The 27506-nt window shown below is 58.8% G+C and overlaps 1 protein-coding gene across 6 annotated transcripts in view; it reads left to right on the top strand.

The window, feature by feature from the left end:
- Positions 1 to 9505, top strand: part of GABRD (gamma-aminobutyric acid type A receptor subunit delta) — a 72638-nt gene extending 63133 nt beyond the window's left edge. For 5 of the 6 annotated variants that reach the window (XM_077979912.1, XM_028841134.2, XM_077979917.1 and 2 more), the window contains 8 exons: positions 3638 to 3750; positions 4009 to 4076; positions 4192 to 4412; positions 6224 to 6306; positions 6825 to 6962; positions 7867 to 8022; positions 8303 to 8520; positions 8740 to 9505. In XM_077979912.1, the coding sequence (XP_077836038.1) occupies positions 3638 to 3750; positions 4009 to 4076; positions 4192 to 4412; positions 6224 to 6306; positions 6825 to 6962; positions 7867 to 8022; positions 8303 to 8520; positions 8740 to 9039 (1297 nt within the window). In that variant the 3' untranslated portion in view covers positions 9040 to 9505. Of the gene's footprint in view, positions 1 to 3637; positions 3772 to 3979; positions 4077 to 4191; positions 4413 to 6223; positions 6307 to 6824; positions 6963 to 7866; positions 8023 to 8302; positions 8521 to 8739 lie in introns of all 6 variants that reach the window. The other variant, XM_077979924.1, reaches the window with a different exon arrangement.
- Positions 9506 to 27506: the final 18001 nt, after the last annotated feature.

The raw sequence follows: 27506 nt of genomic DNA, 5'->3' as shown, positions 1-27506 counted from the left end.
GCTCTTGGCGTCTAGGGGCAGGCCTGGAGGGTGGAAGCACCTGCCAGCTCAGCCCTAGGGGCCACCTTCAGACTTAGCGGGGTTCTGTCCATGAAGAGCCTCTCCTCGCATCCGTGGCTGTGCCCCTCCGCTCCAGAAACCAGGACAGTCGCCCTCCCTTCCCTCAGTCTCGGGGTCCTCGTCCTGGAGCCGTATCGGATGTCAGTGGGACCCATTCTGGCCATTACCCCAGGTCCCCATCGCAGCAGCTCCTCATGGGAAAGGTTGGGTGGGATAGGAAAGGAGTGTGGCGGCCGTGGGTCGGCCCGAAGTGTGAAGACCCATGCACGCGGCAGGCACTGAGCTTGCCGACTGTGTGCCCGCGTGGGTGGCCCTCCCGGGCTGCCGGCACCTCCGTCTCCCTGGAGAAGCTGTGCTGCGGCTCCTACCGTGCCAGCTCGCGGTGCGCTGGTGGCGGTGCTCCTCTTTGCCTTGGTAACTGCAATGCTGGGAGGCTTGTGCTGCTCTAAAAGCAGAGCTGTGGGATATGTGGGTTGGGTGTGCGCCGTGGAGGAGCCTGGAGGGGGAGGCTCCCAGCTACACCTACCTTCCCTGTCTGTCCCCAGGGCACAGACAAGTGACAGGGATGGGTTTGTTTTTCAGTGGGGCCAGGAGGGCAGGAGGCCAGGTGACCCAGGGAGAGCAACCCGAGGGGGAAGCTGCCATGTCTTCATGGCGCCCACTCTGCCCCCTGAGTTTGGAGTCCTAAATCCGAGCGTAGACTTGGAGCCTGGTGTATGGCCCTGAGCCTCTCTGTCCATCCACCCAAAGGAAACCCCAAGCTCAGGCCACCATTGGGCCGCAGGGCCACCAGGTGAGGCAGCAGCCCTCTCCCGAGATCTCCATGACGTACCGGAGTCAGGACGTCCCCACCTGTGTCGAACTCCCCTGGTGCAGGCTGTGTCCCCCCAGCCCCTGCTAGCTCTGCCTGCCCTGTACATCCTGACCTGAGGAAGTGGGGGGCCTCCAGACCCCAGAGTCTGGCATGAAGCACATGCCCCCACACGCTGGCCCTTCCCATCTGTTCACAGTGGGAAAACCACCGGCCGCTCTCCTAGGTGAGAAATGGCGTGGGGGTGGGAGCCTGCTTCCTTCTCGCCCCCAAGAGACGACATAGGTGCCTCCAGGTGAGCTTCATGGAGGGGCTGCTCTTGGTCTTGCCTTCATGCCCCCCACACGTGCCACCACCCTGAGATGGGCAAGAGACGTGGCCCAGGAAGGACGGTGTCTCCTATGGCCTCATTCCAGGCAGGCTAGATGGCAGCTGGGCAGGTCCAAAAATAAAGCCTCACTCAGATCCCTTTGCGTCTGACCTTCAGGGTGGCTTCCATTTGCATTTTTAATTGGCCAGGACTTAATTCGATTCCATCTTATCCTTTGTTACCAAAGTGCTTGCCCCTCCTTAGCCCTGCGCCGGGCCACTCTGGGGGTCCAGTGGGTGCGGGGTTGTGGGTCCGGATGTATAGCAGCCCTGGACGCTGCCTTCAGGTGTCTCCTCCTGCCAGAGTTGGGCCACCACGGTCGCCCAGGACAGATTGGGGTTGGCAAAATCTCGTTAGCTAAGGAACGTTTGGTTCAAAGTCAAAATCTTTGAAAGGTCAGTATGTAAAACAAGAAGAAAAGTGGTTCTGAAGGAGAGGGAGAGGGCCTGAGCCCCCACCTGCTGCTGCCTCCCAAACCCCGGCGGTCTTCGGGGGCCCCAGGACACACCTGAGGATAAAGTGTGTGGAGCAGGGTTGAGGCTGGACGTAGGGCGAGGCAGGGAGAGTGTCTGCCTCCCTGCGTCCTTCCCAGTGTTTCTCCGCAACTGTGGGTTTAAGATTTGGAGCCGCCCCTGCAGCTCCCCGGCAGGACTTAGCCTGAAGCACCAGACCCACTTGCCCCTCCCTTGGGAAGCCAAGGACTCAAGGGGGCTGGAGCTGGAGAGGCAGACAAGCAGAGTGGGCTGCAGGTGCGCTGTGCGGGGTGCTGGGAGGGGGCTGCACGGGGTGGGGCTGGTGGCCCGGCCTCAGCTTGACTGCGCCAGACAGGCAGCGTGGAGGGGTGCCTCGAGCCCAGGTCGCAGTCTCTGAGGGAGCAGGAGGCCAACGACTGTGCCCCCACTGTGAGGAGGGGAGGGGCCATCAGCTGGGTCCTGGGGAACCAGGCGTGGAGGAGGCCTGGGACTGTGCTCTGCTCTTGGTGGCCTGTGGAGTGGCCCAGCATGCGGCACCCGCTCAAGGCTGTGTCTGAACTGGGGTCAAATCTGTCTCTAGGCTTGTTGAGGCGGAGGCTGCTGACTCAGGCCCTGACCCCTCATCTCTCTGGGAGGGCTTGGGCCAGGCTCAGGGGCCTGGTGACCTGGAGGCCATGTCTGAAGCCACTCTGCCACCCCCTTGGATAGAAATGATTCCAAGAATACAGGGAGGTTAATCTCAAGGCCCCAGCCCTGGGACCAATCCCCGCCCTGTGTGCAGGAGGACGGGTGTGACAATCGCCAGGAAATGGACGGCTTGAAACAACGGACTCTTATTCTCTCGCAGCTCGGGAGGCCAGGAGCCTGAAATCAAGGTGTGGGTGGGGCTGGTTCCCCTGGAGGCTCTGAGGGAACCTCTGTCCCCAGCCTGTCTCCAGCTCCGGCGGTGGCTGGAAACCCTGGCCTCCCTTGGCCTGTGGATACCTCACCCCAATCTCTGCCTGCACAGTCACCAGCTTCTTCCCTCTTCCCTTCTAAGGACACCAGGCCTTGGGTTTAGGGCCCACCCGATCCAGTATGGCCTCATCTTAACTAATTACCTCTGCAAAGACCTTATTCCCAAATAAGCTCATATTCTGAGGCTCTGGGTGGATGTACATTTTGCGGACACTGTTCAACCCAGTGCAGGTGAGCAGATGGGGGCCGGGGCTGCTGGGGTGCTCCGGGCTCTGGCAGCACGGTGTGTATAGGGAGGAGACGCCTCCCTCAAGCCTGAGCGCCCCCATGGCCCTGCTGGCTGCCCCGAGCTGCTCCGAGGTCGAGTTAAACCCCAGAAACACATGGCCATCTGGGGACCTGGGCCTCACCCTAGGCCTTCCTGGGAGGAGACAGAGAATAGGAGGCTGTGGGTCTGGGTTTTGGGGCCCTGTCCTCTTCCTGTCCCTGCATCTTGCCTCTTCTTCACATTCCTCTTCTCTAAACCATCTAATGGGGGAAGCTTCGCCCTCAAAAGCCGACAGGGAGGCCTCTTTGGTGAGGGACCCTGGGGTGGAGACCCCCAGGCCAGCCTCTGTGGGCTGGTTGAGGAGGGAGGCTGTTAACCTGGGAGCTTGGCCCACACTGGGGGGCTCTGTCCCTCTCCAGGGCCACCTCCCGCAAAGCCAGGAGAGCAGAGTGGGCACTGAGGTCAGAGGAGGAAGCCAGGTCAGGGCCGGTGGAAGAGGCTGAGGACCTCCCAGGATTCCCTGTGTCCAGCCGGAGCCTCGGGGACTGTCCAGGCCCCTGTCTGCAAGGGCTCCCACAGTGGCCCCCCACACCCTGGCCCAGGTGCCCAGAACAGTGCTGCATCCCCAGGAGAGGACCCGGGCTCAGTGGAATTAAATTAAGTCCTGGCCTGTCTGACCAGTGGCCTTGCATCCGCAGAGCGATGAATGACATTGGCGACTACGTGGGCTCCAACCTGGAGATCTCCTGGCTCCCCAACCTGGATGGGCTGATAGCCGGCTATGCCCGCAACTTTCGGCCTGGCATTGGAGGTGAGGGGCGGCCCAGGCCCGGCAGGCAGGAGCCACTGGGGCCCGGGCTAGGCTGTGGCTGTGTGGCCCACTGGGCTACGGGCTGCGCTCTGGGCAGGGAAGCCTGGCTCTCCCCTGGGGGCTCCATCAGAGCCAGGCTCCTACAGAGACAGCCAGGGAGGTGCAACTTCTCGGGCCATGATGGCTGACTGCCTGTGACTCCCTGGCTCCCGTGCTGGGCTGGCCTCAGCCCTTCTTAGTTCTTCTCCTTCCTCGCAGGGCCTCCCGTGAATGTGGCCCTCGCTCTGGAGGTGGCCAGCATCGACCACATCTCAGAGGCCAACATGGTAGGTGCCACAAGCCTCTGCCTCAGGCATGGTGGGTGCCCACAGCCTCTGCCCTGGGCTGCATGCCCCTGGGGGTGGAGCGAGGCTGACCCCGGCCCCTGTGCCGCCTCCACAGGAGTACACCATGACGGTGTTCCTGCACCAGAGCTGGCGGGACAGCAGGCTCTCCTACAACCACACCAATGAGACCCTGGGCCTGGACAGCCGCTTCGTGGACAAGCTCTGGCTGCCCGACACCTTCATCGTGAACGCCAAGTCGGCCTGGTTCCATGACGTGACAGTGGAGAACAAGCTCATCCGGCTGCAACCCGACGGCGTGATCCTGTACAGCATCCGGTGAGCGGGCCGCCCACCGGGGCCCTGGGGGACAGCCTGCCCGGGCCCATGTCGGCGCCTGGACGCTCCAAGGCTTGGAAAAGCTCGAGCGATTCCTGCTGCCAGGAGCTGGGGGGGCAGAAGCTGCGCAGTTATTTATATCCCCGCAGCTGCTGGGGAAACATCCACGCTCCAAGGTCGCCGACAGGAAGCCGGCAGATGTGGCTTTTTGGCCAACACAGTGCCTTTTGGTTTTTAAAATGGGGTGGAATAAAATTAACCTTTGTAAAGTGAACAATGCAGTGGCATTTGGCAGATTCGCCCTGTTGTGCAACCCCACCTCTGTCTGGTCCAAAACATTTCAGGACCCCGAAAGGAGACCCAGCCACGGAGTAGGTGCTCTCCACCCCGCCCCCCCTGGAGCCCCAGCAGCCACCCGTTTGCTTTCTGTCTCTGTGGATCTGGTCAGAGACAGAAACATTTCGCCGACAGGGAATCACACGCTGTGTGAGGGACCGTTTATGACTCCGGCTTCGTACTCAGCACCGTGTCCTCAGGGTTCACCCCTGCTGAAGCTGGAGTCCGGGGTGCCTTCTTCTTCACAGCCGGGCAGTAGCCCATGGCAGGGACGTGCTGCACCTGCCTTCCATCCATCTGCCGAGGGGCGCCTGGGTGGCTTCCTGCGTTGGTGAATGTGAAAACACTGCTATGAACGTCTGTGCGCACATTCGTTTGAAAGCCTGTTTTCAGACACATGCCTCTCAAAAATGGAATTAGCTCGCAACACTTAAAAAAATCAAGAGGCATGTGGCCGCCCGCAGTGGCTCACACCTGTGATCCCAGCACTTTGGGAGACCGAGGTGGGTGGATCACGAGGTCAAGAGATCGAGACCATCCTGGCCAACATGGTGAAAACCCGTCTCTACTAAAAATACAAAATATTAGCTGGGTGTGGTGGCGGGCGCCTGTAATCCCAGCTACTCGGGAGGCTGAGGCAAGAGAGTCACTTGAACCCAGGAGGCGGAGGTTGCAGTGAGTCGAGATTGCACAACTGCACTCCAGCCTGGTGACATCACTCTGTCTCAAAAAAAAAAAAAAAAAAAAAAATCAGGAGGCAGCCGGGTGCAGTGGGTCACCCTTGTAATCCCAACACTTTTTGGAGGCTGAGGTGAGAGGATCACCTCAGCCTGGGAGTTCGAGACCAGCCTGGGCAACACAGGGAGATTCTGCCTCTACAAAAATAATAAAAAATATTAGCTGGGCTTGGTGGTGCGCACCCGTGGTCTCAGCTACTTGGGAGGCTGAGGTGGGAGGATCACGTGAGCCCAGGGGGTTGAGGCTGTAGTGAATCAAGATTGCACCACTGCACTCCAGCTTGGGTGACAGAGTGAGACCCTGTCTCATAAACAAACAAAAAAATCAGGATATTTTACATAAGAATTCAAATATCTGACCTCTCCTAGAAAATCAAGCGCATGGCGACTCTGGGCCTATTCCTGTGTGTTCCCCAGCCATCGCTCAGGCCAGGGCCTGGGTGTTCAGGCTGTCCCCTGCCCCGTAGGCCCCCAGCCCAGTTAAATAGTCAAGCGTTTTGAAGAGAATGAATGAAATCCAGTTCTTGATAGTCCTAAATGAAGACTTGCAAGCGTCTCTGAAGTTGAGCAGTTTTCAGGTTTACCTGGATTCTGGGCAACTAACAAACACAGCCTGAGAAGTAGCTCGGGCTCCAGGCAGCCCCTGGTACTCAGCGGGCATCTCTACAGGGGAACTGCCAGGCTTCTGGGAGGGCTGGCCTCGCCCCCAAGGCCTCACCGCCATGCTTGTCTTGGCAGAATCACCTCCACTGTGGCCTGCGACATGGACCTGGCCAAATATCCCATGGATGAGCAGGAGTGCATGCTGGAGCTGGAGAGCTGTGAGTGGGCACGCAAGGCGGGCAGGGGCTTCTCTCGAGGGCCATGCTGGCTTCTCCAGCAGTGGATGGGGGCTCAGACTGTCAGCCCAGGGCCTGGACAAGGCTGGTCCGGCACAGGGTGCAGGAAAGCACCAAACCAGCTTCTGCATGAGCAAGAAGCCTGGGCAGGAGGAGAAGAGGCCGGAAGGCCTGGAGCAGTCTGGCCTGTGGGTCCGTCCATGCCTGAGGAGCCGGGCCGTGGAGCCCAGACATGACACGGATTGGTATCGTTAAGCCAGTGCTGCAGCCCCTGTGTGTCACCTGACGATGGTGGCCCCATCTGTGTCCCTTCCACCTGCCCAGAGGAGCCCGACATGGTCCCAGAGCTGAAGGCCTCCTCGCTCCTGGCTGGGGTCCTGCTCGGTCCCCATCATGATGGTGTCAGCTCCCTGCAGGCTTCCTGTGTGGACAGAGTGCTCCTGCCAGGGCTCCCGGGGCAGGACCAGGCTCTGCCGCCCACCTATGTGCTTTTCCTGCAGACGGTTACTCATCGGAGGACATTGTCTACTACTGGTCGGAGAGCCAGGAGCACATCCACGGTCTGGACAAACTGCAGCTGGCGCAGTTCACCATCACCAGCTACCGCTTCACCACGGAGCTGATGAACTTCAAGTCCGGTAACGTGTGCCTGCCGCCCCTTCCGCGTGTGCCCGCCGCCCCTTCCTGTGTGCCCGCCGCCCCTTCCTGTGTGCCCGCCGCCCCTTCCGCGTGTGCCCGCCGCCCCTTCCGCGTGTGCCCGCCGCCCCTTCCGCGTGTGCCCGCCGCCCCTTCCGTGTGTGCCCGCCACCCCTTCCGCACGTGCCCGCTTGTGGTTTTCATGCTTTTTCGCCAAGCCACCCGCAGGCCCTCAGGGCCCCTGGGGATGCAGCTGGGACGCTCCTGCCTTAGGAACTTGCTCATTGGCACCAGCTACACCCACACCAGGGCCGCCAGGCCTGCCATCGTATGGACGTGGGTCAGCCCTTCCCATCTCACTCCCCGGTCCTCTCTCTTCCCAGCACTCCAGGTTTACCGGAAACGTGAGGGTGTGGGGAGCTCTCTTAGCCCCAGGTCTGCAGGGCTCAGGGGCCAAGCTTTCCTTGTCTACCTTGTCTCCCAGCTCCACTTTCCCACCCCTACGCCCCCCGTCCCCAGTCATCCAGAGCGGTGAGCCCAGTGCCAGCTCCTTCCAGAGCCTGGCTGTGCCCGCAGGAGTGTTAGGAGGGAAAGGAGTGCGCCCTCCCCATTGGCTGTGAGGGTCCCTCAGGGTCAGTCCAGCAAACGTGAGGCCAGCAGCAGCCTCAGCCTCTCTCCTTCTCCTCTGGGTTACACTGCTCAGGACCAGCCTGTCCTGTGGCCAGACCTAGGGCTGGAGACCCCCAGACATTTCAGGCCATGTGGTTGGTGGGGAGGGCAGGGGTCTAAGTCTCTCTTCTGAGCCCTGCTGTGGGCCCCGTAGCTGCCAAGCCCTGCCGCCCCTGAGTCCCACGGTTGGGCTGGGCTGGGCAGGGACGGGGGCGCTGACGGTGGCTGTCCCGGCAGCCGGCCAGTTCCCGCGGCTCAGCCTGCACTTTCACCTGCGGAGGAACCGCGGCGTGTACATCATCCAGTCCTACATGCCCTCCGTCCTGCTGGTCGCCATGTCCTGGGTCTCCTTCTGGATTAGCCAGGCGGCGGTGCCCGCCAGGGTGTCTCTAGGTACGGGGCCGATGCTCCGAGGGGGCTGGAAGATCCGTCCTGGGGAGCAGGACTTCTCATCCCTCAGCTGGGGGCCCAGCACTGGCCTCCGGACCATGCCAGCTGTCCTGGGGCAATGGCCAACTGGGCCAGGCCGGGTCAGGGGAGCAGGACCTGCTCCCTGGGGTGGGCATGGGGGTGGGGGGCAGCGGACCCTTATCCGTGGGTCACAGGCACCAAGGCTGGGGGTGGGACGGCGTGAGGGCAGGGCTACAATGATGGTACCACCTGTGCCCGGCAGGCATCACCACGGTGCTGACGATGACCACGCTCATGGTCAGTGCCCGCTCCTCCCTGCCACGGGCATCGGCCATCAAGGCACTGGATGTCTACTTCTGGATCTGCTACGTCTTCGTGTTTGCCGCCCTGGTGGAGTACGCCTTCGCGCACTTCAATGCCGACTACAGGAAGAAGCAGAAGGCCAAGGCCAAGGTCAAGGTCTCCAGGCCGAGGGCAGAGGTGAGGGCCTGGGACTGAACCAGGGACAGCACTGCTGGGGGCCCCAACGAAGACCCCTCAGCTGCTCCAGCCCACTGTGGGTCCCAGCTGTGCTCCCTGAGCGTGGGGGGCTGGAGCTGCTGGCTCAGGCGGGGCCCTGCATGGGAGCACCTGTGGTCCAGGGCCCTGGGAGTTGCACCCCAGCGCTCAGCCCTGTCTCCCCCACTGGCCCCCGTGCAGATGGACGTGAGGAACGCCATCGTCCTCTTCTCCCTCTCTGCTGCCGGCGTCACGCAGGAACTGGCCATCTCCCGCCGGCAGCGCCGCGTCCCAGGGAACCTGATGGGCTCCTACAGGTCGGTGGGGGTGGAGACGGGGGAGATGAAGAAGGAGGGGGCAGCCCGCTCGGGAGGCCAGGGGGGCATCCGCGCCCGGCTCAGGCCCATCGACGCAGACACCATTGACATTTACGCCCGCGCTGTGTTCCCTGCGGCATTCGCAGCCGTCAATGTCATCTACTGGGCGGCGTACGCCATGTGAGCGCAGGACTCAGGCCACCCTCGCTTGTCCTGGCGCCCGGTGGTGGCTGCCCAGAAACTTCCTGGGAGAAAGAGCCCTTGGTCCACCTTCCCTCTCTGCGTGTTTCAAAGTGGGATGACAGTCGGCCACGGAAAACAAGAGGAAGCCTCGGCCTCCCTGAGCTCTGACCTCACCCGAAAGGCCAGCCTGGGGCTCTCCAGTAGGCAGCGCGAGACCCGCACAGATGAAGGAGCAGAGGGTCTGACCGAGAGACTGAGCCAGGCTGGGGTCTGGGCCCTTGAGGGAGCCGCGGATTTTTAGGCTCAGAAAGTGATCCTGGTTTCTAGGTCTCTGCTGTGCGGGACGGGGATCGGAGCGTGGGAGGAGGTGGGAGCGGACGTCCATCTGGTGAGCAGTGAAGGTGTTGGTGAAATCTGTCTGGCCCCAGCATGAAATAAAGCCTTGGCCTGGGGGCCGCTTCGTTCTCTCTCGCTGTGCCGCGCTTCGCTCCTGGGGTGCCTAGAGCCCACCCTAGCTGCCCGGAACACCCTTCTCCAGCTGCAGGCTTCCCGGGCGGTGTCTGGGTGGAGCTGATTGTGGAAGCCCAGAGAACACTCAGGGTTGAACACACGCCTTGCCCAGCGGAAACAGTGGGTCGAGGTCCCGGGAAGGAGGCTGTCCTTGTCAGCAGGGCAGGCTTCGAGGGAAGGGCTTCAGGAAGTGAGGAACCGGTTTTTGTGATGCTGGCTTCAGGCACTGGGTCTCTTCATCTATGTCCCTGTGCTGTGATGAGGCCGTTTTCTCCAGGGGCGTGAGGCAGGAGCCTGCACCACAGTGTCGGGGAGTGAGCTCGGGGTCGCCGGTCCCAAAGCCTGGAGCTTTTGAGGTGCCTTCCTGAGATCCTGGGGCTCAACACCAGACTTGGGGACAGAGATTCAGGGACACAGGGGCTCAGGGGCTGGATCCCAGATGAGCCATGTCTGGGGTGCTGAGGGAGGGCCGAGGTGCAGAGGCCTAGAGGGAGCTAGAGGAGCTGCCAGCCCATTGGTCCCTGAGGCCTTTGGTCCAGGGGGTGTCCAGGGCTAGGTGCCACCATGGTCCCTTCTTGGATGTGAGGATAGACATTTGGAGGCCACCGAGGCCCCACAAACACCACAGCCCTTTCCCACCTGCTGCCACTGCCATGGACATGGGGTGAGCACACTGCAGCCCAAGGAGCTGACAGGCAGCTCTTAATGAGGGGTCCAGGTTTTCCAGGGCACCGGGTCATTACTTGTGGAAGAATCTGAAGGGAGCAGTTGGAACAACTGCTGGGGCTCTGCCATCCGCTGCAGGACCCAGGCGTCCGGGGCTCTGCCATCTGCTGTGGGACCCAGGCGTCCAGAGCCATCACGTGGCAGCTCGCGAGGTGGCAAAGTTGGCCAGGTCAGTGCCCTGTGGAATCGGGGTGGCAGCTAGGCCTGGGTGGCCCCCATCTCCATACCACTGGGGACCCGGGGTGACTGTGTGAGTCACCTGTCCTTAGCACGACCTGCGGCAGCTCTGGCAGGGTGAGCAAGCAGCAAGATCAAGTCACCAATGGGGCCCAGGCATTGCACCCGGGGACCGACGCAGGCTGAGTGGCTTCCCTCAGGGCCAGGCTGTGACCCAGAGCAGATGAGGGCATTGCCCACCACTGCCCAGACCACGCCCCATGCACCACCTCTGTCCCCTGCTGGAAGGTCCCCCCGCGCCACTTCCTAATGACCGCTCCTCATTTCCAGGCTGCCCTTTAGCACCCCTGCTCTGCAGGACAAGGCTGTGAGGCTTGGCAGGGCCGTTCTGTGGGTGGGACAGGCTGGGGATGGAGGGGGTGGGATGGACCAGGCTCTGGTGTGGCCACAAGTGGCACACAGAACAGAAGTGAGCTTTGGGGCAAGCAGAGAGCAGGTGGCCGGGCAGCAGCAGAACTGGATCTGGGTCAACTGGGGCTCCGGGCCACCTCCTGACACCAGGGTGAGGCGGCTGAGCCTGCCAGCTCCCTGTCCAAGGACAGAGACACCCCTGCAAGGCCGGCTCTCACCGTCCCACCTCCTGCCCTCTGCTCCCTGGGCCTCCCTGCAGGGTTACCGCTCCCTCCTCCCTGGAGCCCACGTTGCTCTGGGGATAGGAGCCCAGGCCGCAGATGGCACACACTATAGCTATGGGATGGGCCCCAGGCTGCCCACCACCACTGCCCACCCCAGGCTCCCAGGCTCCCGCCCCAAGGGCAGGCCTTCCACCCAAGGCAGCCAGGGAGGGTCGGCTCCAACTCCTGGGCCTTTGGGGGAAGGGTGGGTTGGTTCAAGATTCTGGGAACTATTTGGGGGCATTCCCTGGACCTGGAGGCTGTTGAGCCACCCCCCACACCCCTTTCTGCTGCGAGGACCCTGGCCCCCATCTCTGCCTTGTCCTCCTTGCGGCCGCAGGCTGCCCTCTTTCCCGGGCTTGTACCCACCAGGAGCTATTTAAAGCCAGCCTTTGCAACTGCCTCGGGCACCCACGCAGCCAGGCCCGCCTGGGCAGCAGCCGTGCCTGATTCTGCAACCAGCAATCACTCCCCCCAGCAGGCTGCTGTTTCTGCCCACATATTTACAGGGCCAGGAAGGACGGGAGGGCGCGTGCTTTCAAACGCGACTTCTATTCCGGTAGTGAGAGCAGGAGCAGACGAGGGCGGGGGCGGGTCAGGGTTTGCAGCGGAGAGGAACCTGTTTGGGGAGGGGATGCCAGTGTTGCCTGAGACAGGGGGCACCTGGGGCAGAGGCTGGTGGGCAGAGAGGCTGCCAGGGCTCCATACACCCTCATCTCAGCAGGGACAAGTCTTTGGGGGCTGGTGGCTTCCTGGTCTCTGTGGAAGCTGGACTGTGTACCATGAGCAGTGACACCTGAGTGCCCCCGAGAGCTGGGCCTGCTCTTCCCCGAGGCTGGAGGCCTCAGGTGGAGTGAAAGGGGACAGAACATTGGGGACAGCGTCCAACTTCTCTGTCCCATGGCAGGCGTGGGGCAGGCATCGGCTGTTATCCTGCCTCTCCCCTCCAGTGAGGCAGGCGGGTGCACAGGCCAAGTGGAGCTTACACGTAGGGGCGTCCTCCTGTGGGTTCCCCTACAAACAGAGACTGAGACAAGGACTTGGGTGCTGGAAGTTTATTTGGGGCTGGGGGTATCCGCTGCCTAAACAAAGTACCACAAACCAGGTACCTTAAAATGACAGAAATCTGTTCTTCCCTGGAGACAAATGTCCAAAATCAAGATGCTGCAGGGCCGGTTCCCTCTGGAAGCTCCAGGGAGGACCCTCCCCCGGCCTCCCTCCTGCTTCTGGAGTTGCCGGGAACCTCTGGCCCTCCTGGGCTGGCAGGTGCACTGCCCCAGGCTCTGCCTCCGTCTCTGAGTCATTTTGCTGTCTCTGTCTCTCCTCTTCTTCTCAGGGACCTGCCGTCGGATTTAGGGTCCACCCTACTTTAGTATGGCCTTGTCTTAACTGCATCTGCAAAGACTCTAATTTGAAACAAGGTCAACATTCTGGGGTCCTGAGTGACTTTGGGAGCCATTTGGCTCTGTAGAGAGGGTGATCCACAGAGGCAGGAGCAAGAGCAGGGAGTGGGGAGGGATGAGGAAGGAGGAAAAACAGGAATGCACTTTACAACCTGGGACAGCCAGGTCCCAGCCCCACTGGCGACCCAGAGCAAAGGGTAATGTGCCTCCATATTGTCCTTTTAAGTTTTTTTTTAAATTTAAAACAAAACGTTTAGTATAGACAGGGTCTCACTATGTTGCCCAGGCTGGTCTCAAACTCCTGGGGCTCAAGCGATCCTCCCGCCTCAGCCTCTGAAAGCACTGGGGTTACAGACATGAGCCACCCTGCGCAGCCTGAATAGTCCTTTTGAAGAATGAGCAGCTGAGCATTTATCCACCAACCCCCACCCAGCTCACATTCCCCAGGTCTGCCCTGCATGCAAGCTGGACGAGCACCCTGCAATGCTATGGAGGGCGCTAGAGGCGGCACTGACTGCGATTGCGTTTTGTTTGTTTGTTTGTTTTTGAGATGGAGTCTTGCTCTGTCCCCCAGGCTGGAGTACAGTGGTGTAATCTCAGCTCACTGCAACCTCCGCCTCCTGGGTTCACGTGATTCTCCTGCCTCAGCCTCCCAAGTAGCTGGGACTACAGGCGCACGCCACCACACCCAGCTAATTTTTGTATTTTTAGTAGAGATGGGGTTTCACCACTTTGGCCAGGATGGTCTCGATCTCTTGACCTCATGATCTGCCTGTCTTGGTCTCCCAAAGTGCTGGGATTATAGGCATGAGCCACCGCGCCTGGCCGTGTGTGAGTTTGGTTTGTTTGTTTGTTTTTTGAGACAGAGACTTGCTCTTTCACCCAGGCTGGAGTGCAATGGTGCGATCTCAGCTTACTGCAACCTCCGCCTCCCGGGTTCAAGTGATTCCCCTGCCTCAGCCTCCCAAGTAGCTGGGATTACAGGCACATGCCACCACGCCCTGCTAATTTTTTGTATTTTAGTAGAGATGCGGTTTCACCATGTTGGCCAAGAAGGTCTCAATCTCCTGACCTCACGATCCGCCTGCCTCAGACTCCCAAAGTGTTGGAATTACAGGTGTGAGCCACTGCGCCCAGCCATGAGTGAGTTTTATCTGCCCCCACAGCTGCTGCTTAAACCAAATGCAGCCCGAAGGGCACAACCCAGGCCCCAGAGCAGCTGGGAGCCCGAGCACTGCTTGCATCTGTTCCGGCGGATGCCATGTTAAGCTTGTCTGCGGCTGATTCTTCAGGGTGGTGGCAGCCAAAGCAACAGAGACAGCCGTGGAAGTTGCGGGGGGGGGGCTGGTGATGAGCCAGTCTGCAGGCACCCCCACGGCAGGAGGCCCTCCTCCTCCTCCACCCCGGCCCGCACTCCTGCTGGCAGAGGTTACATCTGACGCTGTGACCCAGACCCCATCTGAGGAGTGAGCCTCGGTCACCGGCTTGTCAGGTGGGTGTCACTCATCGGCCACTCTGTGCCCCAGCATGGAAGCCACAGAAGTGATTCCTCCGAGCTCCAGGCATTGTCCTCCCTGGCCCTACAAGTGCTCCCTCATGCTAACCCAGTGGGATAACCCCTGCCTGTGCCCACAGCCCACCAGCCGGGGGGCTACAGAGGGAGCCTGGTTTCCAAGCTGCTGTCCTTGCCGGGGTTGAAGGTGGTTTCAGGGGCTCTGACTTTGCCTTCTCTGCCATGATGGCCCTCACTCCACAGGTCAGGGAAACAGTGAGAGGATCCTGGCAGCTGCTCAGGGCCACCAACCTGCTGTGGACCTGCAGACCAGGGCGCCACCACGGAATGGGTCCATAAACCCACTGGATGGCCATGGGCTGGGACCGCATTGGTCACTTGGCATCCCCAGGACCCCATGCTGGCCAGGGGCTACTGTCACATGTTGGGTCTCCGGATGGCATCAGACCCAAGATCCCAAAGCCCTTCCCATTGCGGGTGTCCTTTCTCCAGGACAGAGCTACTCTGGAGACGCAGCCACAATGGCTTCAGCGGAGTCTTCATCACACCTGCGTGTGGCTCATCACACCTGCGCGTGGCTCATCACACCTGCGCGTGGCCCATCACACCTGCGCGTGGTCCATCACACCTGCGTGTGGTTCATCACACCTGTGCGTGGTTTATCACACCTGTGTGTAGTTTATCACATCTGTTTGCTGTCAACCACACCTGCACACGGTCCATCACACTTGTGCGGTCCATCGCACCTGTGCAGTCCATCACACCTGCGCATAGTCCATCACACCTGCTTGTGGCCCATCACATCTGTGCATGGCTCATCACACCTGTGCAGTCCATCATATCTGTGTGTGGTCCATAACACTTGTGCATGGTTCATCACACCTGTGCAGTCCATCACACCTGCATGCGGTCCATCACACCTGTGCCGTCCATCACACCTGTGGGCGGTCCATCACACCTGCTTATGGTTCATCACATCTACATGTTGTCTATCACACCTGCATGTGGTCCATCACACCTGCATGTGGTCCATCACACCTGTGTGTGGTTCATCACACCTGTGCAAACCATCACACCTGTGTGCTGTCCATCACACCTGCAAGCAGTCCATTGCACCTGCGCACAGTCCATTGCACCTGAGCCATCCATTACACCTGCATGCGGTCCATCGCACCTGTGCGGTCCATCACACCTGCACATGGCCCATCACACCTGCACACGGTTCATAACATCTTCATGCTATCCCTCACACCTGTGTGCAGTCCATCACACCTGTGCGTGGTCCATCACCCCTGTGCATGGTTCATCACACCTGTGCAGTCCATCACACCTGTGCATGGTCCATCACACCTGTGTGTAGTTCATCACACCTGTGCAGTCCATCACACCTGCATGTGGTTCATCACACCTGCATGTGGTTCATCACACCTGCATGTGGTCCATCACGCCTGTGCAGTCCATCACACCTGCGCAGTCCATCACACCTGCGCGCAGTCCATCACACCTGCACATGGTCCATCATATCTGTGCGTCGTCCATCATATCTGTGCAGTCCATCACACCTGCACACGGTCCATCACACCTGCATGTGGTCCATCACACCTGTGCAGACGTTCACACCTGCACACAGTCCATCACACCTGTGCATGGTCCATCACACCTGTGCGTGGTCCATCATATCTATGCAGTCCATCACACCTGCGTGTGGTCCATCACACCTGTGCCATCCATCACACCTGTGCAGTCCATCACACCCATGCACAGTCCATCACACCTGCATGTGGTCCATCACACCTGCGCAAGGCTCATCACACCTGTGTGGTCCATTACACCTGTGCACAGTCCATCACACCTGCATGGTTCACCACACCTGCGTGCGGTCCATCACACCTGAGTGTGGTTCATCATGCCTGTGTATGGTTCATGACGCTTGTGTACAGTTCATCACACCTGTCTGATCACCTCTGTGTGTGGTTCATCATGCCTGTGTACGGTTCATCACACCTGTGTGCAGTTCACGCCTGTGTGTGATTCATCATCACACCTGTGTGTGGTTCATCACACCTGTGTGCAGTTCATCAGGCCTGTGTGTGGTTCATCATGACTGTGTGATCACGCCTGTGTGTGGTTCATTGCACATGCGTGCAGTCCATCACACCTGCGTGCGGTCCATCACACCTGTGTGCAGTTCATCATGCCTGTGTGTGGTTCATCACGCCTGTGTTGTTCATCACACCTGTGTGATCATGCCTGTATGCGGTTCATCATGCCTGTGTATGGTTCATCATGCCTGCGTGTGGTTCATCACACCTGTGTATGGTTCATCACGCCTGTGTGCAGTTTATCATCTCACCTGCATGCAGTTCACACCTGCATTCAGTTCATCACACCTGCACATGGTCCATCAAACCTGTGTGCAGTTCATCATGCCTGTATGATCACACCTGTGTGTGGTTCATCATGCCTGTGTGTGGTTCATCACACATGTGTGGTTCATCACACTGGTGTGATCATGCCTGTATGCAGTTCATCATGCCCCTGTATGGTTCATCACACCTGTGTGTGGTTCATCACGCCTGTGTATGGTTCATCACGCCTGTGTGTGGTTCATCACACCTGTGTATGGTTCATCACGCCTGTGTACGGTTCATCACACCTGTGTGTGGTTCATCACACCTGTGTACGGTTCATCACGCCTGTGTACGGTTCATCACGCCTGTGTGTGGTTCATCATCACACCTGTGTGTGGTTCACATCTGCATGTGGTTCATCACACCTGCACATGGTCCATCACACTTGTATGCGGTTCATCATGCCTATGTGATCACACCTGTGTGCGGATCATCATACCTGTGTGTGGTTCATCACACCTGTGTGCGTTTCATCACACCTGCACATGGTCCATCACACCTGTGTGTGGTTCATCATGCCTGTGTGATCACACCTGTGTACGGATCATCATGCCTGTGTGGTTCATCACACCTGTGTGTGGTTCATCTCACCTTTGTGTGTTTCATCACGCCTGTGTGATCACACCTGTGTGTGGTCCATCACACCTATGTGCGGTTCATCACACCTGTGTGTGGTGCTGCAGGGCCCTTCTCCAAGGAGACCAAGGCTCTCCTCCAACCAGTGGTCATGGCTGAGTTCTGGAAATAAGAGCGGGAGTCACAGTTTCCCACCGTGCCTGCAGGTCCCAGCCTTCTCCTCCTGGCGTTTGTTTATTTCTGGTTATTCAAGTCCAGTGCCTACCTCAGCTAGCTGTTCATCGCCCACTCCAGGGACATGGTGGCCCATGAGCCACAGATCGTGAGGGTCAGGTACCCTGGCTGCCTCCATCACTGCACCGACACCCACCTTGCCTCCAGCAGTTGGTGCAGCCACACAGCTCCCATGGCAGACCCAGGGCAGCACTTCCTCCTGCTAACACCATCCACACAGCTCAGCTGTCCCGGAGCTTCTCAGCAGCTCTGCCTTGTGCCAGCACCGTGCTCGCTGTGCCACTGTGGGTGTGTCCTCTGGGCCCTCCTGGGACCCAGGCAGGTGGCAGTCCCTGTGGTCTCATCCAGTGGACCTGCCCCTTCGGCTGGGCACGGCCCAGCACTTTGGGAAGTTGAGGTGGGAGGATTTATTGAGCTCAGGACTTCAACGCCAGCCCAGGAGACATAAGGAGACCCCATTTCTGCAAAAGAAAACAAAAATAGCCAGGTGTGGTGGTGCGCACCTGTGGTCCCAGCTACTTGGGAGGCTGAGGTGGGAGGATTGCTTGAGCCCAGGAATCCAAGGCTGCAGCGAGCTGTGACTGCACCACTGCACTCAGCCTGGGCAACAGAATGAGACCTGTCTCAAAACAAAATTAAAAATGAATAAATCCATAAATAAACAATAAGCCCACCCCCAGGCCCAAGACCCTGCCTGAGTCTGTTTGGGCTGCCATAGATGGGTGGCTGATGAACAGCAGGGTGATTTCCCACCGTTTTGGAGGGTGCAGGTCTGAGATGAGGGTGCTGCCGTGTTGGGGCCTGGTGAGGGCCCTCCTCCGTGTGTAGACGCCGGTTTCTCGTTGTGTCCTTATGTGAGAGAAAGTGGACAAAGCCTTCTCAGGCCTCTTATGGGAGCACTAATCCCACCAGGAGGCTCCACCCCGTTCACCTCATCACCTCCCAGAGGCCCCACCTCCTAATACCATCACCCCGGGGGCAAGATTTCAACCTAGGAATTTTGGGGCAACAGAGACATTCAGCCCCCTACAGACCCCTTTCCTCACACTCCTCCAGGTGAATCAGGACTAGCTCTGTCTTGCTGGGATGTGAAATCCGTCATCATAAATGGCTGCTTCTATGTCCCCCCACATCCAGCATCCTCCACACCATCCCAGCTGCAACCGCCTGTTCTCACCAGAGCCCGTCAGTCAAGACCCACAGTGACCTGAGCCGTCGCCTCCCTGCTTGGGCTGTGCGGAGGCTCCAGCTTTAGTCCTGGCTGCAGGGAGAGAAGGCAGGGCAGACTCTGAAGGGGACAAGTGTTATGAGTAACATCCCCCAGGAGACACTGAAGTCCTAGCCCCTGGTACCTGTGAGTGGGACCTTACTTGGAAATAGGGTTTTTGGAGACGTAAGTTAGATGGAGTCCTATTAGATTAGGGTGAGCCCTAAATCCAAACACTGTGTCCTTCTAGAAGAGGAGACACAGAGGCAGGGGGAGGAAGGCTGGGAGGGAACAGACAGAGATCGAGGTGACATGCTTACAAGCCAAGGATTGCCAGCACCAGGAGAGAGGCCCAGGGCAGACCCTCCCACACAGCTGCAGAAACACAAGCACTGCCCACACCTTGGTTTGGGACTTCAGGCCTCCAGAGCTATGAGACAATACATTCCTGTTGCCTGAAGTCACCCAGCTTGTGGCCATTTGTCATGGCAGCCCCAGGAAACTGATACAACCATCATCTTGCAAGGTAGATGCCCCAGATGAGATATTTTCAGGGACTCCAGACAGAAGTCTCCTCTCCTCTCCTCCAACAAGTGGGGTGGAATTTGGGAGCACAATATTCACAGGTAAATTCACCCACAATGACCCCAAACCAGGCCCAGTTCTGATGTCTTCCCTGCCAGCTGCGCTTGGCATAGCCGACTCCCACGGCCGCACGGCAGTCTTCTCTGGGATCTGTCGCTCTTCTGCTCAGCTATTGGGCCTGATTTTCAGCACCATCTGCTTTCTGGCTGCAGGAGAGCAGGGTCTCTTTCAATGCCACCATGGAGAACTTTCTGGCTTCCGCCACATTCCCTGAGGTCATAGTTGGTTCCAGACTCAGCCCTGGTGAGGGCTCTGCAGGCTGGCTTTCAGCTCCCCACCTTCCACCTGCAGGAGACCCTCGTTGTCACTGTTGTAGCGAGAGACCCAGCACCACAACCCCACCCTGGAATCGGCCACCTCCAGGACCAACCATCTTAGCTTGGGTGATCCCCAAAGCAGAGCCTGGTATGAGACTTCAGTGCATGTAGTTATTTTGGGGGTGATCCCAGGAGGTAGGAGTGAGAGGTGGGGTGAGACAGGGAGGAGGACATGCCTGTTTTATTGCAGGGACTGCCTTGGGGGTCAGTTCTCCTGTCCCCACATCCCTGGGACCCTCTGAAGAGCCACAGGAATGCACCTCAGAGTTGTCCTTCTAAGCATGGGATGCTGGGGCGTGGGGGAGCCAATTTGCAGCCCCGTGGCCTGAGGGGTGTCCCCGGGGGAGAACTCCCCACCTTTCAGGCCGCCCTGCACTTGGGCTGAGCAGTTTGCTGAGGAGTCCCAGAAAGTCCCAAGGCAGAACAGCTGCAGAGGCAGGGGGAACGTTTGGATGAGACTTGCCTGGCAACGGCCCACCCTGGCTGCTCTGAAACTACAGGCAAGCAGAGGGCATATGGCCCAGGGCACCAAGAGCATCTACGGCCAAGAGCTGGGGATTTCCCGCAAAATTAACCTAACCATTTTGGGGGAAATGAACACGCTTCTCTCTCTTGCCTTCCTGAGTACGGGGCTTCTCCGGTGTCGGTGGCTGGGAGTGTGGGCTCTGGAGGGAGCCTGGCATGAGCCTTGGCCCTGACCGGTTGACCAGCTATTCGGACCAGACATGTAACCCTGGGCAAGGCATTTAGCCCCCTGAGCCTCAACATCTTCGTCCCTCAAATAGGGACGGGGGCGATCCTCTCCTCACTGGGTTATTTTGAGCATCAACAGGTATCATTAGCCAGATGCAGCTAGGCCAGTGCCTGGCAGGGCTACGGCTCAGTCATTTGCTTTTATTAGTTGGTCCAAGGCAGTCGTCTGCCTCGCTTGGGCGGAGATTAGCCTTGTCAGAGAAGAAATGCAAAAAGAACACTCGTTACTATTTAGGTTTAGACACTGGAAATAGGATTTGCAGCAAGACAATAGCCTTGCAATCTGGACTATTGTGTTAAAAATTCCCTAACTGGCTGGGCGCGGTGGCTCATGTCTGTAATCCCAGCACTTTGGGAGGCTGATGCGGGGCCGCGGGGAGGATCACCTGAGGTCAGGAGTTCAAGACCAGCCTGGCCAACATGGTGAAATACTGTATCTACTGAAAATACAAAAATTAGCTGGGTTTGGTAGCACATGCCTATAATCCCACCTACTTCAGAGACTGAGGCACAAGAATCACTTGAACCCCGGAGGTGGAGTTTGCAGTGAGCTGAGATTGTGCCACTGCACTCCAGCCTCGGCAACAGAGTGAGTGCGACTTTGTCTCAAACAAACAAACAAAAATTTCCCTAACCAGGCCAGGCGTGGTGTAATCTCAGCACTTTGCCTGTAATCTCAGCATTTTGGGAGGCAGAGGTGGGCAGATCACTTGAGCCAAGGAATTCGAGATCACCCTGGGCAACATGGCGAAATCCCATTTCTACAAAAAATACAAAAACTAGCCAGGTGTGATGACGCTTGCCTCTGGTCCCAGCTACTCAGGAGGCTGAGGCAGGAGGATCGCTTAAGCTCAGGAGGTCCAGGCTGCAGTGAGCCATGATCGTGCCACTGCACTCCAGCCTGGGCAACAGAGTGAGATCCCATCTCTAACACCCCATTTCCTAACCTCTCTCAGCTCCCAGTTACCACACCCCCAAGGGCGATCAGAGGAGATTCGGTCATTGGCCTGCTCTTCAGTGTGCTGTGAATCAGGCTTGCTGCCCGGTGGAGAAGGATTTGACCTAAGAAATGGGAGAAACCCACCTCTCCAGGCCTGGGATAGTCGGAAGGAAGAGGCAGGCACCGGGTGGAGGAAGAGGACTCCTGACGGCTCCCAGCACTCAGTAACTTCACTGGCCACTGTGGCCATACAGGGTGGGTTGTCTGGCCTGCCGTCTTGAGCTTCTAGAGTGGCTGGTTTGCATCCACTGAGGCTGAGGGAGAGACCCTAGGAGAGAAGCTGGGGGCTCCACCGAGGCCGAGGAGCTGAATGGCAAGTTGGAGGCAAGGGGTCTGGTCAGGCACTTGCTGTCACCAGATCAAATCTTCCGTTTCTGGCCGGGTGGCTCACGCCTGTAATCCCAGCACTTTGGGAGGTCGAGCAGGTGGATCACCTGGTCAGGAGTTTGAGATCAGCCTGGCCAATATGGCGAAACCCTGTCTCTACTAAAAATACAAAAATTAGCCAGGCGTGGTGGCGGGCACCTGTAGTCCCAGCTACTCGGGAGGCTGAGGCATGAGAATGGCGTGAACCCGGGAGGCGGAGCTTGCAGTCAGCTAATATCATGCCACTGTACTCCAGCCTGGGCGACAGAGCAAGACTCTGTCTCAAAAAAAAAAACGAAAAAACAATCTTTTGTCTCTGACCCAGGAGTCTCGTGTCTTCTGCCAGCATCCATGCGACTGGGGCCAGCTAATTTGTCCAGTCTCAGGTCCTTCACAGCTCCAGACAGTTCCTCCACCACAGTGTCAGCTGTGGGTGCAAACAGAATGCCCGGGTCCCAGCTGCCCAACCTCGCCTAGCAAGCCTCAGGGCAGCCACTCTACAGCCAGGTACAGCGAGGGTCTGGGGCACTTTTGGATCTGAGGAGCCCCCTCAAGCCTCTGCCTTGACTTTCCCTCCACACCCAGATGTCATCTCGTGGGGGACACAGGAGCCCCTTTCCCTCCACACCCAGATGTCATCTCGTGGAGGACATAAGACGGATCAGCCACCGCCAAAGACTGAGGAGAACCTGAGCACTTATTCGAATGATGGGTTCAGATGGACTTGAGCTATTGCTTTTCCTGCTGCCTGGTACATGGGGGCTCCAGAAGGGAGAAGGGATGGAAGACAGTTAAACCTCGATACTCTCTTCCCCTCCCAGTTCCATGGCCTCTAACCGTGCGCCCCACCCCACGTGTCCCTGGGAAGGGCTGAGGACTGCCCTGCTGGGGGCCGGACCTGGGTCCCATGGGACTTGTTCTGGCCTTGGGGTTCCCCACTTTCCCAGCCATGAAGCAGAAATGGGGCTGGCTGGAGCCGGCTCGCAGCCCCGAGTGGGCCTGGGACCCAGTGGCAGTGGATACACCCTCGGTATCCAAGCGATGCTCAGGTCAGAAGAGCCACAACAAGGACACAGCTCGACCACGAGCAAACACAACTCGGCCACACTGAGACAGTGTTGCAACAAGCCGGGCATCGGGGCTGACAGCTCGAGCCCGTGAATCACCCCCACTCACTTGTGGTGCAGTTCCCGCCTCACACAGGAGAAATCCGAGTACCAGCAAAGTGAGGGGACCAGCGCCTGACCACAGAATGGGAAGGGTTCCAGTCCAGCTGGCTCAGATACCCCCTACATCCTCAGACCTGCATTAGGGAGCTTCCCTGAGTGCCCCCTAGGCCAGTCCACGCCCTGGTCAGCAGAAGCCTCTGCACCAGGAGAGCCCCACCCATTCGCCCCTGCAGGGCACTCCTGAGCTGGTGACAAGGTCCCCGGGTCTGCTCCTTGCAAGAGGGGCTGGGACACTTTCCAAAGAGAGAGATGCTGGTACACAGTGCAGCTGCAAGGCCTGGGGTTTGGAGCCTCCCTGCTGGGCAGGGCTCTGTCCATCCATCTGCTGGCTTGTTGGGGCCAGTGCCACCTGGCAGGGGGCATGGCTCCTTCTGTCCTAGCAGAGCTGCTTTTGCCTGGGGAGCACCAGAGTATGTGCCTGCACGTGTGCATGCGTGCTGTCTGTGCATGTGTGTGCTGTGTGTGGGTGTGTGCATGTGTGCGCACGCGTACTGTGTGTGCATGTGGTGTGGGCGTGTGCATAAGTGTGCCTGTGTGTGGGTGTGTGCTGTCTGCATGTGTGCGGGTGTATGCATGTGTGCCATCTGCATGTGTGTGGATGTGTGCATGCATGTCTGTGTGTGTGTGTGTGAATGTGAAACTCTCAATCTCAAAGGCCACAGAGCCACCAGCCAAGCAGAGTCCACAGTGGACCCCACTCTGCTGCCGGCCACAGTCGCCCCCCACCTTGGTCCTGGCGGCTGACGTGGAGGAAGACCTCTGGTTCACAGCAGTGCTTGCATTTCCAGGTCTTTCCTTGAGATGGATCCCAGAAGTGGAGTTGTGAGACCAGATGACGTGGCCATCTTTGAGGCTCTGGGTGCCTTCTGTCAGGCTGCTCTCTAGAAGATGGTCCCAGGGCAGGCCGTGGTGGCTCACGACTATAATCCCAGCACTTTGGGAGGCCGAGGTGGGCGGATCATGAGGTCAGGAGATCAAGACCATCCTGGCTAACACGGTGAAACCCCATCTCTACTAAAAATACAAAAAAATTAGCTGGGTGTGGTGGCGGGCGCCTGTAGTCCCAGCTGCTTGGGAGGGTGAGACAGGAGAATGGTGTGAACCTGGGAGGCGGAGCTTGCAGTGAGCCGAGATCGAGTCACTTCACTCCAGCCTGGGTGACAGAGCGAGACTCTGTCTCAAAAAAAAAAAAAAAAGAAAGAAAGCAGACGGTCCCAGATGCAGCTCCCATGGTGGGTGGCATACAAGTACCCTTCTCTCACATCCTTGCCAGGCTGGGAGATCCAAAGGACAAGCCCTTGGCCCTGTCTTTCTAGAGCAGCCTGGCCCTTGAGCGGTTCATAAGCACCACCAGGCCTCAGGGCTCCCGGGGCTCCTGCACTCAGTCTTTGAGTAAAAGGCAAAGACAACTGGGGAGGGCGGGGCTCACAGGGACCTCGGCTGACGGGTCCTCCAGCCTGGTGTGGACGGGCGTGGCAGGATGGGGAGGAGCTCGGGCGAGGGTTCACAGGCCTTTCCGGCCCCTGCTTCAGCATCTCCCCGTGAAGGTTTGAGTGAACCGAGATTTTGTCTGTTTTCACGAGGCTAAAATAGCGTGTGGAGCAGTCCCAGGAACAGTCCCCAGCATTGCCATGGTGACCGTGGTTCTGCTGCTGCCTCCTCAGACGCACCAGCCTCGCACCGTGTCTGAAATAACCCCAGGCAGCTGAGGGCGGTGGAGGTGGGAGCCCACCACCCAGCAGGAACTGCTGGACCCCGCAGTGCAGGACAGGCAGGGCCCGCACACGGTGCTGACCAGGTGGTCTCGGGCCCTGGCGCTCTGTCCCCGCACAGGTCTCAGGAGAGGTGCTCCACTCTGAGGGCATGTCCAGCCCAGAGAAGGGGACATGCAGTGTGTAGCCCAGCAGCCTGGGCCCTGAGGTCCCACCCCATCCCTGCCCTGCCCAGGCCCTGCCCGCTGCCGGCGTGTGTACCTGGACCAGGCATGGAGTGACCCCGGCCCTGGTGTCTCATCCACAGAATAGGGTCATGATTCTCACCTCCTTGGGATGGGCTGAAGGTCCCAGAGGTGATGTCGGACACAGACGGTCCTCCAAGTGAAGGCATCATTGTGGGGGTAGGGGCCTGGAGAGGGGCTGTGCCTCCTGGTGAGACTCAGCTGGGGAAGCTGTGCGCAGAGCTCAGCCTGGCAGTGTCCAGCCCTTCCCTGCCTCCCCTGGGTGCCCTTCCAGCTGCTCTATCTTCCAGGTCAGCCTCCTTTTGCCTCCCCTGGCCTCTCCAAACCCTGGACACAGCAACCTCACCTCCTCCTCACTGTGTTGGCTCTGCTGGGAGTGGCAGTGCCCAGCCCCTCCAGCAGTATGCACACACACACACACACACATATCCAGAGAGCTCCACACACACACAGGTACACAGAGCTACAGACACACACACAGGTACACACAGAACTACAGATACACACACAGGTACACATAGAGAGCTACACACACACAGGCACACATAGAGCTACAGACACACACACACAGGTACACACAGAACTACAGATACACACACAGGTACACACAGAACTACAGATACACACACAGGTACACAGAGCTACAGACACGCACACAGGTACACACAGAACTACAGATACACACACAGGTACACACAGAACTACAGATACACACACAGGTACACACAGAACTACAGATACACACACAGGTACACACAGAACTACAGAAACACACACAGGTACACATAGAGAGCTACACACACACAGGCACACATAGAGCTACAGACACACACACACAGGTACACACAGAGAGCTACACACACACAGGTACACATAGACAGCTCCACACACACACAGGTCTACACAGAACTACAGACACAGGTACATACAGAGAGCTCCACACACACACACACACAACCCCCCCCCCCACAGGTACCTGTGGAGAACTACACACATATATGCAGAGACTGAATTCGTGGGGTCCCATCTGAAGATTTATTTTTTAAGTTGTTATTATTATTATTATTTTTTTTTTTTTATTTTTTTTGAGACGGAGTCTCGCTCTGTCACCTGGGCTGGAGTGCAGTGGCCGGATCTCAGCTCACTGCAAGCTCCGCCTCCCGGGTTTATGCCATTCTCCTGCCTCAGCCTCCCGAGTAGCTGGGACTACAGGCGCCCGCCACCTCGCCCAGCTAGTTTCTTGTATTTTTAGTAGAGACGGGGTTTCACCGTGTTAGCCAGGATGGTCTCGATCTCCTGACCTCGTGATCCACCCGCCGCGGCCTCCCAAAGTGCTGGGATTACAGGCTTGAGCCACCGCGCCGGCCTATTATTATTTTTTTAGAGGCTGGGCTTCGCTCTGTTGCCCAGGCTGGAGTGCAGTGGTGCCATACCTCAGCTCACTGCAGCCTCCACCTCCTGGGCTCAGGTGATCCTCTCACCTCAGCCTCCCGAGCAGCTGGGACCACAAGCACACACCACCGCACCCAGCTAATTTTTAAACTTTTTGTAGAGACGGGATTCACCATGTTGCCCAGGATTTTCTCAAACTCCAGGCCTCAAGCGATCCGCCTGCCTCGCTCTTCCCAGGTGCTGGGATTGCAGGCGTGAGCCACCGCGCCCGGCCCAATCCGCAGATTTTAAGCAGGGACGACTTAAAACCAGGATTGCTGAGCTGCGACGAGGGTGGCCGCGAGGCGGACACGGGGTCCCCGGGGCGGACTCTCAGGCGGGGCTGAAAAGGAGGCAGCCGCGCCGAGCAGGAAGAGCCTCGGGGTGGGGCGGGAGGCCCCGGAGCCAGAGCGGGCAGAGCCGGCGCTGCGCGGCCGCCCAGGGACCCACGTGCGGGACGAGCTCCCCGGGCCTCCAGGCGCCGCCAGCCCGAGCCCCGTCTCCCCGCGCGTCCCTCCTGCGCCCCCTCCTGGGCAAGCTCCGCACTGCACGCGGCCGCCGGCAGCCCGGGACCCGCTCAGCGCCCCGAGGCCAGACAGCCCGCAGGGAAGGTGCCAGGCCTGAAAGGCCGCCGAAGGAATGGCGCCCGGAAACTCGGGCGCTGGAGGGCGGCTGTGGAGTGAGGGGCACACGGACGCGTGAACGCAGTTAGCGACAGACACACGTGCGCTGGCACATGCACGCAGATGCAGGCACGGCTGTAGACGCAGACACACAGACACGTGGGCACAGAAACGCACACAGGCTGGGCCGGTGGCTCACACCTGTAATCCCTGCCCTTTGGGAGGCTGAGGCACCAGGATGGCTTAAGCCCAGGAGGTTTTTTTTTTTGTTTTTTTTTTTTTTTTTTGAGACGGAGTCTTGCTTAGTCGCCCAGGCTGGAGTGCAATGGCTGGATCTCAGCTCACTGCAAGCTCCGCCTCCCGGGTTCACGCCATTCTCCTGCCTCAGCCTCCCGAGTAGCTGGGACTACAGGCGCCGCCACCTCGCCCGGCTAATTTTTGTATTTTTAGTAGAGACAGGGTTTCACCGTGTTAGCCAGGATGGTCTCGATCTGCTGACCTCGTGATCCACCCGTCTCGGCCTCCCAAAGTGCTGGGATTACAGGCTTGAGCCACCGTGCCCGGCCCCCAAGCCCAGGAGTTTTAAGGTCAGCCTGGGAAACGTAGTCCTTGTCTACAAAAAATACAAAAATTAGCTGGGCGCGGTGGTGCATGCCCGTGGTCCCAGCTATCCAAAAGGCTGAGGTGGGAGGATCACCTGAGCCCAGGAGGTCCAG

Source organism: Macaca mulatta, chromosome 1 (genome assembly GCF_049350105.2).
Source record: "Macaca mulatta isolate MMU2019108-1 chromosome 1, T2T-MMU8v2.0, whole genome shotgun sequence".
NCBI lineage: Eukaryota > Metazoa > Chordata > Mammalia > Primates > Cercopithecidae > Macaca > Macaca mulatta.
The sequence above is the reverse complement of the archived record's forward strand: the minus strand, read 5'-3'. Positions and strand labels throughout refer to the sequence as shown.